The 13,969-nt window shown below is 40.5% G+C and overlaps 2 protein-coding genes and 1 pseudogene across 2 annotated transcripts; all 3 read right to left on the reverse strand.

The window, feature by feature from the left end:
* LOC109468486 overlaps positions 1-734 on the reverse strand; it is a 9,346-nt pseudogene extending 8,612 nt beyond the window's left edge.
* Positions 735-3,501: 2,767 nt separating this feature from the next.
* On the reverse strand, positions 3,502-7,695 carry LOC109468487. Its single transcript, XM_019766731.1, has 6 exons — positions 7,681-7,695; positions 7,292-7,435; positions 6,114-6,545; positions 4,533-4,562; positions 4,358-4,478; positions 3,502-3,895 (listed from the first exon to the last, which is right to left on the reverse strand). Exons 1-6 carry the CDS (start codon positions 7,693-7,695, stop codon positions 3,720-3,722), a joined length of 918 nt encoding a protein of 305 aa, XP_019622290.1. The 3' UTR covers positions 3,502-3,719.
* Positions 7,579-11,118, reverse strand: LOC109468855 (leucine-rich repeat-containing protein 15-like). Its single transcript, XM_019767217.1, has 6 exons — positions 11,084-11,118; positions 9,823-10,709; positions 9,372-9,458; positions 8,823-8,940; positions 8,047-8,144; positions 7,579-7,680 (listed from the first exon to the last, which is right to left on the reverse strand). The coding sequence occupies exons 1-5, from the start codon at positions 11,100-11,102 to the stop codon at positions 8,095-8,097; spliced, it is 1,161 nt and encodes a 386-aa protein (XP_019622776.1). The 5' UTR covers positions 11,103-11,118; the 3' UTR covers positions 7,579-7,680; positions 8,047-8,094.
* Positions 11,119-13,969: the final 2,851 nt, after the last annotated feature.

The following is a 13,969-nucleotide window of genomic DNA, read 5'->3' on the forward strand; positions in this document are numbered from 1 at the left end:
TTTTGCATATAAATAAGTTGAAATGATTATGAAACTTAGGAATACCAACAAGACCGATGACACTGACAAATCCTATGTAAACTAACAGACACACAAACGCTGCCTTAAATATAGCCTTCTGGCGAAATTAGTAAATAGATGTACCTTCACAACGGCATTTCATCGAACAGTACTGAGCAGACACCGTACTGAAGACCACAACGAGAACAAGCACAAGTTGCAACAAGCAGGACTTCAAGTTTTCCGCCATCATGTCCAACTGCCGACAAAAAGAATGAAATACCAACAGATTTGTCAGTAAGCACTGACACCCAACGAGACAGAATTAATGAACATAATTAGTGTGCGATTTGTGTATCTTGCACATAAGTCTCTTCCAGAACCTCAGAAGCCTTTCTTAACTTTTAAAAATATTAAGACATTTTCTTGATTTGTTTCGTGAATCAGATGACACTAGTGTCAAAACATCAATTTGTTATATATTCTAAAACAAAATGCAAATAAAACTTACTTAAACCCTCCCCATGTTTACAAAATGGCCACCTACCCTTCAGAATTTTCAATCACGTTGATCGTGAAACATTACAACAAACAAAATTTATGCCAACCTGCTTTATATTAAACACCACATAACAGTCATCAGTATACAAACGGCTTAGCGCTAGTACTGTGTGTAACTTCTGTCTTACCTTGAGCTGTAAGCGGCAGATCACATATGAGGTGGTCGGTTTTGGACGCCGTTTCCTGAATTAGTGCAGTCAAGCTGAAGAAGTTGCCTGACAAGTTTTGATGACGAAGGCCTTGCTAATTGGCAGGTTCACTCCCCCCTTCCCACCTTCTCATGTAAATACTAATGGTGCATGTAGTTGCTGCCAGGGCTCTGGTATTTCTAGTTTTAAAAATATGCAAGTTAATGTATGAATGAATGAATGTGGTGTTGGGATATGATCTGTAACGTCTTATGAAGGGTTGACAGTTGAATCAGCTGGAATATTTGCCTCCCAGCTATGTACAGACATTCAGTGGGAACATTTCATGCATGTGATTGGATCCGTACTAACGCTGATACACATCAAGCTAGAGGCTGAGGAAACAAGACGTTGCTGTGATGAAGATAAAATCTGACCTTTCCTCCTAGCAAAAGGTAATTTTTTTGTCCTTCAGGCCCTGCTCAGTCACTGAGGTCGCCCCAGGCTAGGTAAAGGACAAGCGACGTGCTGCATTTTTTCGTAAAATGTCAAAGTTGAATGTCCCTGAGACAACCAAAACACGCCGGGACACGTATTAAGTATAGTCAAGGCTAAAACCGACTTACAAAAGAAGGGCCTGCACCTTTGACCTCGCGCATGCGCAGTTGGAACCCTTGACATGCTTAATATTGATCTTATCAGGTTGATACAATCATTATTTTCACACGGATATATTTGTGCTGCCAATTTACGCGAAGTAACGAAACTACTTAAATGTGCGAAAACACGTGTTCAATGTTGATACAATCATTATAGTTTCATTTTATTTTAAAAAACACCACCACAAAAGCTGTTATTATGTGCACGTGTCAAAACGTGGTATAAGTATGAATTGCTAGTATCTGTATCTGTATCTGTATAGCTGGTATAACCGCCTTTCGGCGTAACACTCCAGCTTCTCTATCTGTATAGCCGGTATAACCGCCTTTCGGCGTAACACACCAGCTTCGCAGGCACGCGGCGCGGCGGCAGCTGGCTATATTACACCGATCGACTTGTTACACCTAACCCTTGAACTTCTAGCTCTAGACATTGTTTTAAGCTATCTATTGACAGTGCCCCTACTGTACTTGGTGACAGTGAGTTCCACTCTGCGATAGTTCTAGGAAAGAATGAATTCTTGAACACCTCAATCCTTGGTTGATAAATCTGGTACTTGAATGCGTGGCTATTTCTTGTTCTCTTCTGGGCTGGTATTAGGTACTTAGTAGTTGGGACATCCACCAGTTTATTAGTCATTTTGTACATCATGCATAGTCTAGACATCTTTCTTCTGTCTTCAAGTGAGGTCCACTGTAGTATGCACTTTTAAGCTGTCTTGTTAAATAACGTATTCTGCTATGTTGCCAAAACAGCATCTTTGAATCAGAAAGGTTAAAACGTTGCAAAAATGCGGCTTTATGTATCAATTAAAGTGTTCAATGTTGATATAATAATTATATTTTATTTGACGTAATAACACCACCACAAAATTTGTTATTGTGGCTTTTTGGTCTATACAATGACGTCTTATAAGTGTAGAAATATTTCAAGAGTTTCAGTATCTGCATTTCTGTATCTGTATAACCGGTATAACTACCCTTCGGCGTAACATGCCAGCTAAGTTACAGGAAGTATAAGGTTCGGTTATAAAGGTATATAGTATTGTTATAATGTATTAATTCCTAGCAATTAGCATTAGAATATAGCGTTCCAGTATGCAATAATCATGTTTTGCGTACTGCATGTCCTCTTGTGCATTTAGCCCATCTGGCAAGAACATGTACTAAAGATTAATCATCATATAACTTTACACCTAAATACGAAAGATAAAATGAGGTATACATCGTGAAAACAAAATACAATATGACAATTCCCGTAATAATAATCAATCAGCACAGATATCTTCATACAAATTGTAAAAATTAAGCAAAGTTTTTAAAGTTTTAAAACTTATATAGATGTTTTATATACAGCCGGGCGAGAGAAGGAGATGAATGGTGCCGCAGCCGGTTGCTTCATTCTTTTCCTTCTCTCTTCTTTTTTCTCCCCTTAGGCCTTGGCCTTATTTGGCGACAGCAAGGAAAGTTTATGGATGACATCCTCCACAGACTCAAAATCGAATGCGAGCGGGCGGAAAAAAACAAGGCGGGCCGAAAAAAACAAAGTTCCTACATTTTAAAATTTTGACTCGATAATCGTACAGATTCTTTTGATTCAGTGGGAACATCACATATACACAGTCACTATCACATATCACTGCATCAAAGTAAGAAAAAAGCATTAAATCAGAGCCTTTTCTTGCCTCCTCTCTTCATAGCTATCTGCCATCCACCTTCCGGCATGGCAACAGACATCTTTGCCCATTTTCGGCATGGTGACCACTGTCAGAAGGGAACAAAATTTCTTTTTTTTTCTCTCCAAAATCAGGCGAAAATTAATGCGCGCGTTGATGTCATCCATAAAAATTACTTGCTGTGGCCTAAACGACAATTACTGGTTAATCAACACAGCTATCGCTATACATATTGTAAATTCAGCAAAGTGTTTTCATAGGCCTGCTTTACACATAACTTTTTCAAGTCAACTAGAACTCAAGACGACTTGAGCTAGTCGACTTAAGAGAACATTTCTCTGTGTAGAGAGAAATAATTCAACTCAAATCATTCATTTGAGTTGAATTTTAATCATTCTAATCAAGACGACTTGAGTCGTATCCAAACCAGACTTACGTCGGCCAGCAGGGTGCTGAGTCCGCTAGCTTCGTGTGTGTAAACGGGCGAAGTCGACTTGAGTGTCTCTGCGTAGTAGTCAGACAATACCGAGCCACCAAGTCAACTTGAGGGGAGGGTGGCACAGCGGGAGTGCCAAGTTGCTTTGCAGCCTCGTGTGTGAACAGAAATTTTTCAAGTCAACTTCGCTGAGTCGACTTACAAATGGTGTGTGTAAAGCGGGCCATAGTTTTACTGCATGCAGGCTCAAATTTATCGATTAAGCGATAACATCGATGTAAACGTCTTCCTCTGCGGATGACGCTCTTGCCATTGCTCCTTCCAGGGCGTCGTCGTTGACTCTCGTGTAGATGTTTTCGTTGACGCTGTCCGCCGTGTAGACGGGGTTGTTAAAGGAGCTTTCGGAGAACCTTCGGTTCCCAGGTGGCTCCCCGGCTGCAAACAGGTATCACAAGAAACTAAAAACGTGACATTTGCATAGAAAATGCATAATGTTTACCTTCACCTGGTCTAGCCCAACGAACTACTGCTTACTCAAAGCCAAATATATGTTTCATGTGTACGGTGAGTCATGCCGGCTCTCCAACTCTGCCCTGCGACAAAATGTAACCCAACACTACAGGGTGTTGCTGCAGTGCTAGTTACCATGGTGACAGACGTCTGACTCAAGTCATTGACCTTCTTCGTTTTGGAGAAGAAGAAGAAGAAACGGAGTAAAAACAATACGTTTTTCTCCTGCGATGGTAAACATAATCAGAGATTTCAAACTCCGGGCACGTGGATATAGCTTGCCTTCATGCATTATACCAAAGTGTCCAGAAGAAACCGAAAGTTTTGCTGCAATACCACAGAGAACCGCTAGGAGGACCCAAATATAATAAATACGAACAGACAAACCTGCCGAGTTGAGGACGTCCCCAGCTTGGCCCAAATCCAGATATGAGCTGGTGATTCCATCAGCCCCTGGCTCCTCTTCGAATCCTGCGTTTTGGTACCTGTTTTCCCGATCAGGACGTACCTGGGGATCATTGTCGTTGATGCTGTGGTACGGCGGGTCCTCCACGGTACCAACTGCAGCGTCAGCCGGGCTGTGGTTGGCTTCCTGAAATTCAAAAAGGGAAACATGTTACTATCTTGGGTTTGCAGATGATTCCTAAGTTATGCTAAGGCCACATTTCCTAACTGGGGCCAAGCCGGGGACTTTCTGCTTGAACAAAAACAAGAAGCCATAGGTGACAATTCTCCGTGAAGTATTATATATTGCAACAAAAAGAAGTAGCCATTGGCGACAATTCTCTGTGAAGTGTGATAAATCGAACAAAGAAAAATTGTTTAAACGCGCGTCGGCTCAGTCATCTTAAGACGCAACAACCAATCAGAGATGCGAGATGCCTACACGTGACGCGGGAAGGGCGCGCGATGCCCGAAATATTTTTGCGTCAATATTCAGCGCCGTGATTCAAGAGATTAATACCCGGAAACAATTTTTTTCTTGTTTTGAACGCATTAACATGCATTTACGCTAATCTAGTATGATTCAGGTTTACTTTTTTTTAACCTGCCATGGCCAGATTATCTAAAGATGTGTGTATTGTGTGTACAATCTATAGAAAGAGAAATGTACATCAGGTCCGATCATCCGATTTTCACGTTTCGGTTTTTTGGACTCGGTTCATGAACGTATTTTGGTTTGGCTCCTGGAATGTGCGAAAAAAATGACTCCCGGGACTGTCTACAGGGAACACTCGCACATTCGCGGTGTATCAGGACAGCGCGACTGGTCGTCATTAGCGCAGTAACAGTTGCATAAACGGACGAAACCATTTCAAAGAAATGGGGATGTTTCGAAAATAAGCATTTACTCCAATATCAAAACAGCTACGGTAAAAATAAAAAGACGTGCATCATCCCGGACATAATGCAACACCACATGCGAAATTACACAGAAATGCGACGTACGGAAGAATGCGTTTTGGCTGCGAACATCTTCCAAAAAACTTGGCATCTCTTAACCATGGGCAAAAACATCTGGAACCACCCAGTATCTGCATGAACTTTTTTGAACCCCACTGCTATTCCAAACAACGCGTTTTTCTGGACCATTCCAATTCGCCTCGTAATTGTAGGGGTGCGTCTGCGATATTACATTGACCGCGAAAGCAGCAACGGCAAAAATACACATTCGTGCATCAACACGGGCATGCCCGCAGACGGCGTATAAAATTGCGTGCCGATTACACAAAGAGAACCCAGTGTTTTGACTGCGAACATGAAAAATCAGCCGATTACAACACTCCGTCCGGAGGTCCTGACCTCCTTCACGGAGTAATAATCAATATCAAGAATATACACTAATAGTTCTTCGTTATTTTTTCAGCATCTTTTCCTGTGACTATGTCAGAGAAGGTGCTAGAGGCGTTTTTAACGGTGTCTGAACATGCTGAACTCCTATTGGACTGTGAGTTATGGTGACAAAGAATGGCGAGCTCCTATTGGTAGATCTCCTTTTGAAAATTGCCTCTTGGCTTAGACTCGGAGAACTGTCACAAATCCAATGAGAGAGGCTCCATAGACAACTAAACAGTGTGGTTTTGTATTGCACACAGACTACACTAGGAAAAAGTTTACTGATAATGCAATGAAAAGGAAATACCTGGGGTTGAGGACGCTCAGGGGTGTGGCCAGCATCTTGCTCTGTAGAGAAAGGCCCTCTCTTTTTCAGGACAATGACGATTGCCGCCATTAGGCACAGAATGACCAGCAACGATGGGATGCCTATGGCCAAGCCGACTATTGTTGTAGATCTCATCTTCGTTGTAAATGTCACACAGTGGTCCAGTCCTGGCTTTCTAGGCTCATCCTTGCAAAGAACGGCCACACATGCTTGGTAGGGCGTGTTGGGAAGAAGGTCGACTATGGCGAAGTTACGGCCATTGTGGTGAATGTCTTGTGTATCTATCCACGACTTCTGCCCAAAGATTTGGTACTGAATGACGAATCCTGTCAGGTCCACACTTGCAGCTTTACCGTCGTGAAACCATGTGATTTCAGCACGAGAGTCCTGTACGTTTTGCACGGCGATGTTCTTTGGGGTGGTACATGTTCCTGGCTTTCGTGTTGTTGTAAGAGAGGGTGGAAGCTGTGTTGTTGCTGTCGGAGTTGTCTCAAGGCGAGGAGATGTCATCACTTCAGTTGTAAGAGATGTTGGGCTGTGCAGAAGATGAAGTAGCGAGAGAGTGTATTTAGAGGGAGACAACAAAATTGAAAGGAGACACGCATCATCACTCATGACAACTATATACAGTCTAGATTCCTTACATCTATATGCCATCTTTACAAAATATTGGCCTTCCGAGATTTTATTGGTATCTTATTCTTTCATTGTCAACTATAAGGAAACTTGTAGGCTGAAGTAATCCCTCAATCCCTTATTCTTTCATTGTCAACTATAAGGAAACTTGCAGGCTGAAGTAATCCCTCAATCCCTTATTCTTTCATTGTCAACTATAAGGAAACTTGTAGGCTGAAGTAATCCCTCAATCATGTGACAAACATTGCTCTTTTGATTTGAAGTTTTCGCATTAGTGACAAGAAATTAGAGATTAAAGAATTACTCCGCTGTGACATCGTGGTTTGTACTTCATACGTTCCTGGCGACCCCATCCTCGAACCCAATACATACCGGGTCAAAATCCTGTCAATCAATTCAGAAACCAAATCTCTGCCGATTCACATCAGTGGAACCCAAACATACTAACCTAGCATGAATTAACGCCACTCATAACAATACTTCCGTCCCGAAGGTAAGAAAGGACACTGATGAACACTTACCAGGTCTGCACAGTAGATTCCGTGGGTGGGGGGTCGGTTGTCGTTGGGCACGTCATCTGCAAGTCTTCCTCTCGTAGGTTGCTTAGAAGAACTCCCCTTCGCCGCGGATTGTAGATATAGCAGGCCGCTGGTTCTGACGAAGTGCTATATCGCTGAGCCTTTACATCTGCATACAAAAGAAAAAAAAAAGAAATTGAAATAAAACTGTTGCTTTTCTATCTGTATGTTTGAATTGACTTGAGCTTAATGAAGAGCAAAAATAGCAAGGTTGTACATAAAAAATGTACCTGTTTTATTCAGCCATTTCGCCAGATCAAGTATGTCACAATCGCAGGTAAGACTGTTCCCAAATGTCACAGTTTGGAGGCAGGGTAGGTGGCGAAACACACCTGTAGGAAAAACATAAGCCCCCACCACAAAAATAATCATGCAAGAACAGGCAACGCCAATAATGAATAAAGCATTGGAGAATGGTAGAAAGGTTTAGCAGTTAAGTAAGTAATTTGAAAATGTACAACTTTTTAATATCATTTTTACATTTCACGTTAGATTTTCTGACTTCTGTGTGTCTCTCTCTCTACATATATATATATATATATATATATATATATATATATAGAGAGAGAGAGAGAGAGAGAGAGAGAGAGAGAGAGATAGATAGATAGATAAATATACATAATATTAGATAGATGAATAATTATGGATAGGTAGATAGATAGATAGATATAAAGACTAATGTCAATGAAAACTCATACGCGGTGACAAGCTCGTTGCTCTGAAGATATCCAGGTATTGTAGTGCCGTTAAATTGCCGAATACATCAGGGTGAAAGGAGTTACTACTGTAGGGGTTCCTGTAGTTGAAAACGCAATAATTTTTCTTTCCTCTGTCCATCGTCAAAGAAGTAATGAACAGAAATGTTAAGTAATTTGTAACTTAACAGTCTTAATAGTTTACCAACAAAGAACTATGACTCTAAAACTGGATGAGAAAATGTCTATCAATACCGTAGCAGTCCTTGGGCTAATAAATATTACAATTCCTAAAATACAGCTCATAATAATTCTAAAGATTCATTGGGATTAATAGTAGAATGTGCTTTCCCCAACCATAAAGGTGTTATTATAAGTCTAATAATATAATTATTTTAAAAAAATCATAAACTAAAGATAGGTACATGTACCTCGGAAGTGAAAGCGTTCTTAAGGTTGGTAGATTGGCGAACGCAAACGCGTGGAAGCCTCGGAACTCATTTCCTCCTAGTCGCAATGTTTGCAAAGCCGTCAACCCTACAAAAACATCCGATTTTGTTACAATTATTAAAATCGTCTTCGTCAATGTAATATAACAATCCAATCAGATACGTGTGTGTGTTGGAAGGGAGGGGGGTTGTGACGATATCTAAACAATATCAAATTTGTACTTGTATTAAGTTTGCATAACATCCAAACACCCAACATCACCCAGCAATTCGGCACGGATAGTCCTTGTTATCAATGTACGGTGTAGATATGATATATGCTATGTGTACCTTGAAGTGTTGCTGCAGAAATATTCGTAAGAAGGTTGCGCCTTAGAGTAAAGTAGACAAGGTTGCCGAGGTTGGCGAATGAACCATCTTCCAGTCCTTCACTTGTAATTTCATTGACCTGTTGTAGACGTGATAACAGCCTTTTAAATGCCTAAGGCAAGTGTTCAGATGCTTAGCATTCAATTTAAATTTTGTTGGACAAACCTTATACAACCTTAGTGCGTAAAGTAAACGTTTAAATTGTTACCTTTCCTTTTATATATGCTGTAACACATATGTTAAGCCATATGAATGTAGTTTTTATATCGTTTGATGATTCATGCAGTAAAGACATGCTTACTGCATACTGAGGGCCGTTGTTATGACAAACATCTTTTGGCTATCTGCCAAAGAACAAGTCCCTGAGAACAAAGAACCCAGAGCGCTATGAAAAACAAGATGGGAAGCAAATAAACATTTTCTAATTTAAGAAAACGGAGAAATTGTTGATATATCTGTGTAATATTTAACCCTACTGTGAGAAGAGAATAGTTGATTCCTACGACTTACGGATAGCCGCAAAGAAGTCAGTTTTGTCAGCCTTGCGAAATCCTCCCTCCTCACAGCCGTGAGACGATTCCCAGAGAGGTGCAGCACCTTAAGTCAGGACATAATTCGCCTGTAAACTAACTGTTATCCTACTTCTAATCTGCACTGCTTATCTTTAAATAATAATCATCATTCAAATACAACCATCTTACTTTGTGAGTTCCATGACTTGTAGCTAAATAGGGTTCTGTGACTTTGTGCAAAATTTTACACCTTATAATGATTCTAATGTGGTGAAACACAAGAGCCTGCGATGGCTTGAGCTTTTATACATTAAGTCAAGAATTTGATAACATTTATTATTGATACATTTAAGTTAAACTGGACCCGCTAACAGACGGGGAAGTGATTGTACAATTGAGAAGTAGCATAAACACAGAAAACAAGCCATGTAGAATTGGCTAATGCTCACCTCCAGTCCTGTACTGTCTGTTCTATCGTCAGGAGCCAGACCGATAAAAGTTGAAGCTGAGATGTCCTGTAGCTTGTTGTTGGACAGTGACAACGTGTTTAGTTTGACCAGATCACGAAACGCACCGTCCTCCACAAAACTGATGTTGTTACTACCCAGATACAGACCCGTAAGATTGAACAATCCAGAGAATGCTGCCTCTGTGATTTGGGAGATGCCGTTAGATACAAGATCAAGAAACTCTAGCGTTGTGGAATCACTGAAGACCATATCTGGTAGATTCTGTATCTTATTGTCAGCCAAAACAAGACGCTTCAATGAGGACAGCCCCATAAATGTCTCGTTGGTCAGCCGAAAGATCTGGTTGGAATGCAGGTAGAGGACACGTAACTTTTTGAGACCACTGAAGCTCCCATCTTCAATCGTTGAGATGTTATTGGACGATAAGTTGAGCTCCGTGAGCAACGGAATTCCAGTGAAAGTACCAATCGTTATAGACTCGAGTTTGTTTCTCTGTAAGTCCAGAATTTCCAAACTACTTGTAGCAGAACTTCCTCCAAACGCTTCTACCGTTTCGATGTTGTTACGGTTCAGATACAGTTTCACAAGTTTGTCAAGTCCATCAAAGGCATCCCTGACCACATGGATGATTTTATTCCCCTCAAGCCGAAGAACCTTCAGATTTGGCCGCAGGCGGAAGGGGGATCTTTCAAGCGTCGTGATCCAGTTATCTTCGAGGCTTAGTTCTAACAGGTTTGGAATTCGAGGCCCCAAAGGCACAGTTATCCTCCGGTTATCGTTCATCAGAAGAGTTTCCGTTGAAGAAAATATGGCTTCGTCACGAGGAAATCTTACCCAAGCTACGTGGCTGCAGTCCATGGTAGTACCTTTAATCGAATTTAATTGCATTATCAATATTCAGCATGATTGAAAATTCCGAAGTAGGTTAGGAGCACAGTACTGTACTGATTTAATGCCTTCTTTCGTATCTCAGCTAATTGTAGATGTATGAGTTCTTCGCGTTTCTAGTTGTAGTTGGTATATATGCCCCTCACTGCCCCTCATATATTCAATCTGTGTAAAATTTAATTGCTTGTCTTCGGCAGTCATCCTTGGCTTTTGCATATAAATAAGTTAAAATGATTATGAAACTTAGGAATACCAAAAAGACCGACAACACTGACAAAACCTATGTAAACTAACAGACACACAAACGCTGCCTAAAATGTAACCTTCTGGCGAAGTTAATAAATACTTGTACCTTCACAACGGCATTGCATCGAACAGTACTGAGCAGACACCGTTTTGAAGACCACAATGAGAACAAGCACAAGTTGCAACAAGCAGGACTTCAAGTTTTCCGCCATCATGTCCAACTGCCGACAAAAAGAATGAAATACCAACAGATTTGTCAGTAAGCACTGACACCCAACGAGATGGAATTAATGAACATAATTAGTGTGCGATTTGTGTATCTTGCACATAAGTCTCTTCCAGAACCTCAGAAGCCTTTCTTAACTTTTAAAAATATTAAGACATTTTCTTGATTTGTTTCGTGAATCAGATGACACTAGTGTCAAAACATCAATTTGTTATATATTCTAAAACAAAATGCAAACAAAACTTACTTAAACCCTCCCCATGTTTACAAAATGGCCGCATACCCTTCAGAATCTTCAATCACGTTGATCGTGAAAGATTACAACAAACATTTATGACAACCTGCCTCACATTAAAGACCACATAACAGTCATCAGTATACAAACGGCTTAGCGCTAGTACTGTGTGTAACTTCTGTCTTACCTTGAGTTGTAAGCGACAGATCACATATGAAGTGGTTTGGGTTTTGGACGCCGTTTCCTGAATTAGTGCAGTCAAGCTGAAGAAGTTGCCTGACAAGTTTTGATGACGAAGGCCTGGCTAATTGGCAGGTTCATTCCCCCCTTCCCACCTTCTCATGCAAATACTAATGGTGCATGTAGTTGCTGTCAGGGCTCTGGTATTTCTAGTTTTAAAAATATGCAAGTTAATGTATGAATGAATGTGGTGTTGGGATATGATCTGTAACGTCTTATGAAGGGTTGACAGTTGAATCAGCTGGAATATTTGCCTCCCAGCTAAGTACAGACATTCAGTGTGAACATTTCATGCATGTGATTGGATTCGTAGTAACGTTGATACACATCAAGCTACAGGTTGAGGAAACAAGACGATGCTGCGATGAAGATAAAATCTGACCTTTCTTCCTAGCAAAAGTTAATTTTTTTTGTCCTTCAGGCCCTGTGCAGACACTGAGGTCCAGTTCGCCCCGGGCTGGGTAAAGGACAAGCGACGTGCTGCATTTTTCGTAAAATGTCAAAGTTGAATGTCCCTGAGACAACCAAAACACGCCGGGACACGTATTAAGTATGCCTGCCTACCTGCCTAAATGCTTAGGCCAGAACTGGCCCCTTGCTCCTCTTCATTTTTTCCTGCCAGGCATCACGGTCCTTAGCCTTTCGTTCAGCGTACTTGAGGGACCACCCCGTGTCCTGTACTATCTGGTCCCGCCATCTTTTAGGGGGTCTACCTCTAGGTCTGGGGTTTGTGAAATCCTGATGGTTGGCCCCATATACCATGAAAGAGTCTGGGGGTCTCCTCTGAACGTGACCAAACCACCTCAGCCTTCTTTTACGAATGTCGTCAATTATGGTATTTTTGGTATTAAGTATAATCAACGCTAAAACTGACTTACAAAAGAAGGGCCTGCACCTTTGACCTCGCGCATGCGCAGTTGGAACCCTTGACATGCTTAATATTGATCTTATCAGGTTGATACAATCATTATATTCACACGGATATATTTGTGCTGCCAATTTACGCGAAGTAAGGAAACTACTGAAATGTGCGAAAACACGTGTTCAATGTTGATATAATAGTTTCATTTTATTTTAAAAAACACCACCACAAAAGCTGTTATTATGTACACGTGTCAAAACGTGATATAAGTATGAATTGCTAGTATGAACTTTAATCTGTCTTGTTAAATAACGTATCCTGCTATGTTGCTAAAACAGCATCTTTGAATCAGAAAGGTTAAAACGTTGCAAAAATGCGGCTTTATTTATCAATTAAAGTGTTCAATGTTGATATACTAATTATATTTTATTTGACGTAATAACACCACCACTAAAGTTGTTATTGTGGCTTTTTGGTCTATATGATGACGTCTTATACGTGTAGAAATATTTCAAGAGTTTCAGTATCTGCATTTCTGTATCTGTATAACCGGTATAACTACCCTTCGGCGTAACATGCCAGCTAAGTTACGGGAAGTATAAGGGTCGGTTATAAAGTTATATAGTATTGTTATAATGTATTAATTCCTAGCAATTAGCATTAGAATATAGCGTTCCAGTATGCAATAATCATGTTCTGCATACTGCATGTCCTCTTGTGCATTTAGCCCATCTGGCAAGAACATGTACTAAAGATTAATCATCATATAACTTTACACCTAAATACGAAAGATAAAATGAGGTATACATCGTGAAAACAAAACACAATATGACAATTCCCGTAATGATAATCAATCAACACAGATATCGTCATACAAATTGTAGACAGTCAGCAAAGTTTTTAAAGTTTTTAAACTTATATAGATGTTTTATATACAGTCGGGCGAGAGAAAGAGATGGTGCCACGGCCGGTTGCTTCATTCTTTTCTTTTCTCTCTTCTTTTTTCTCCCCTTAGGCCTTATTAGCCTTATTTGGCCACAGCAAGGAAATTTTATGGATGACATCCTCCACAGACTCAAAATCCAATGCGAGCGGGCGAAAAAAACAAGGCGGGCCGAAAAAACAAGGTTCCTACATTTTAAAATTTTGACTCAATAATTGTACAGATTCTTTTGATTCAGTAGGAACATCACATATCCACAGCCACTATCACATATCACTGCATCAAAGTAAGAAAAAAACATTTAATCAGAGCCTTTTCTTGCCTCCTCTCTTCATAGCTATCTGCCATCCACCTTCCGGCATGGCAACAGACATCTTTGCCCATTTCCGGCTTGTTGACCACTGGCAGAAGGCAACAAAATGTCTTGTTTTTTCTTCTCTCCAAAATCAGGCGAAAATTATTGCGCGCGCTGATGTCATCCATAAA

This window comes from Branchiostoma belcheri, unplaced genomic scaffold, assembly GCF_001625305.1.
Source record: "Branchiostoma belcheri isolate BF01 breed outbred unplaced genomic scaffold, Haploidv18h27 scaffold2, whole genome shotgun sequence".
Classification (NCBI taxonomy): Eukaryota; Metazoa; Chordata; class Leptocardii; order Amphioxiformes; family Branchiostomatidae; genus Branchiostoma; species Branchiostoma belcheri.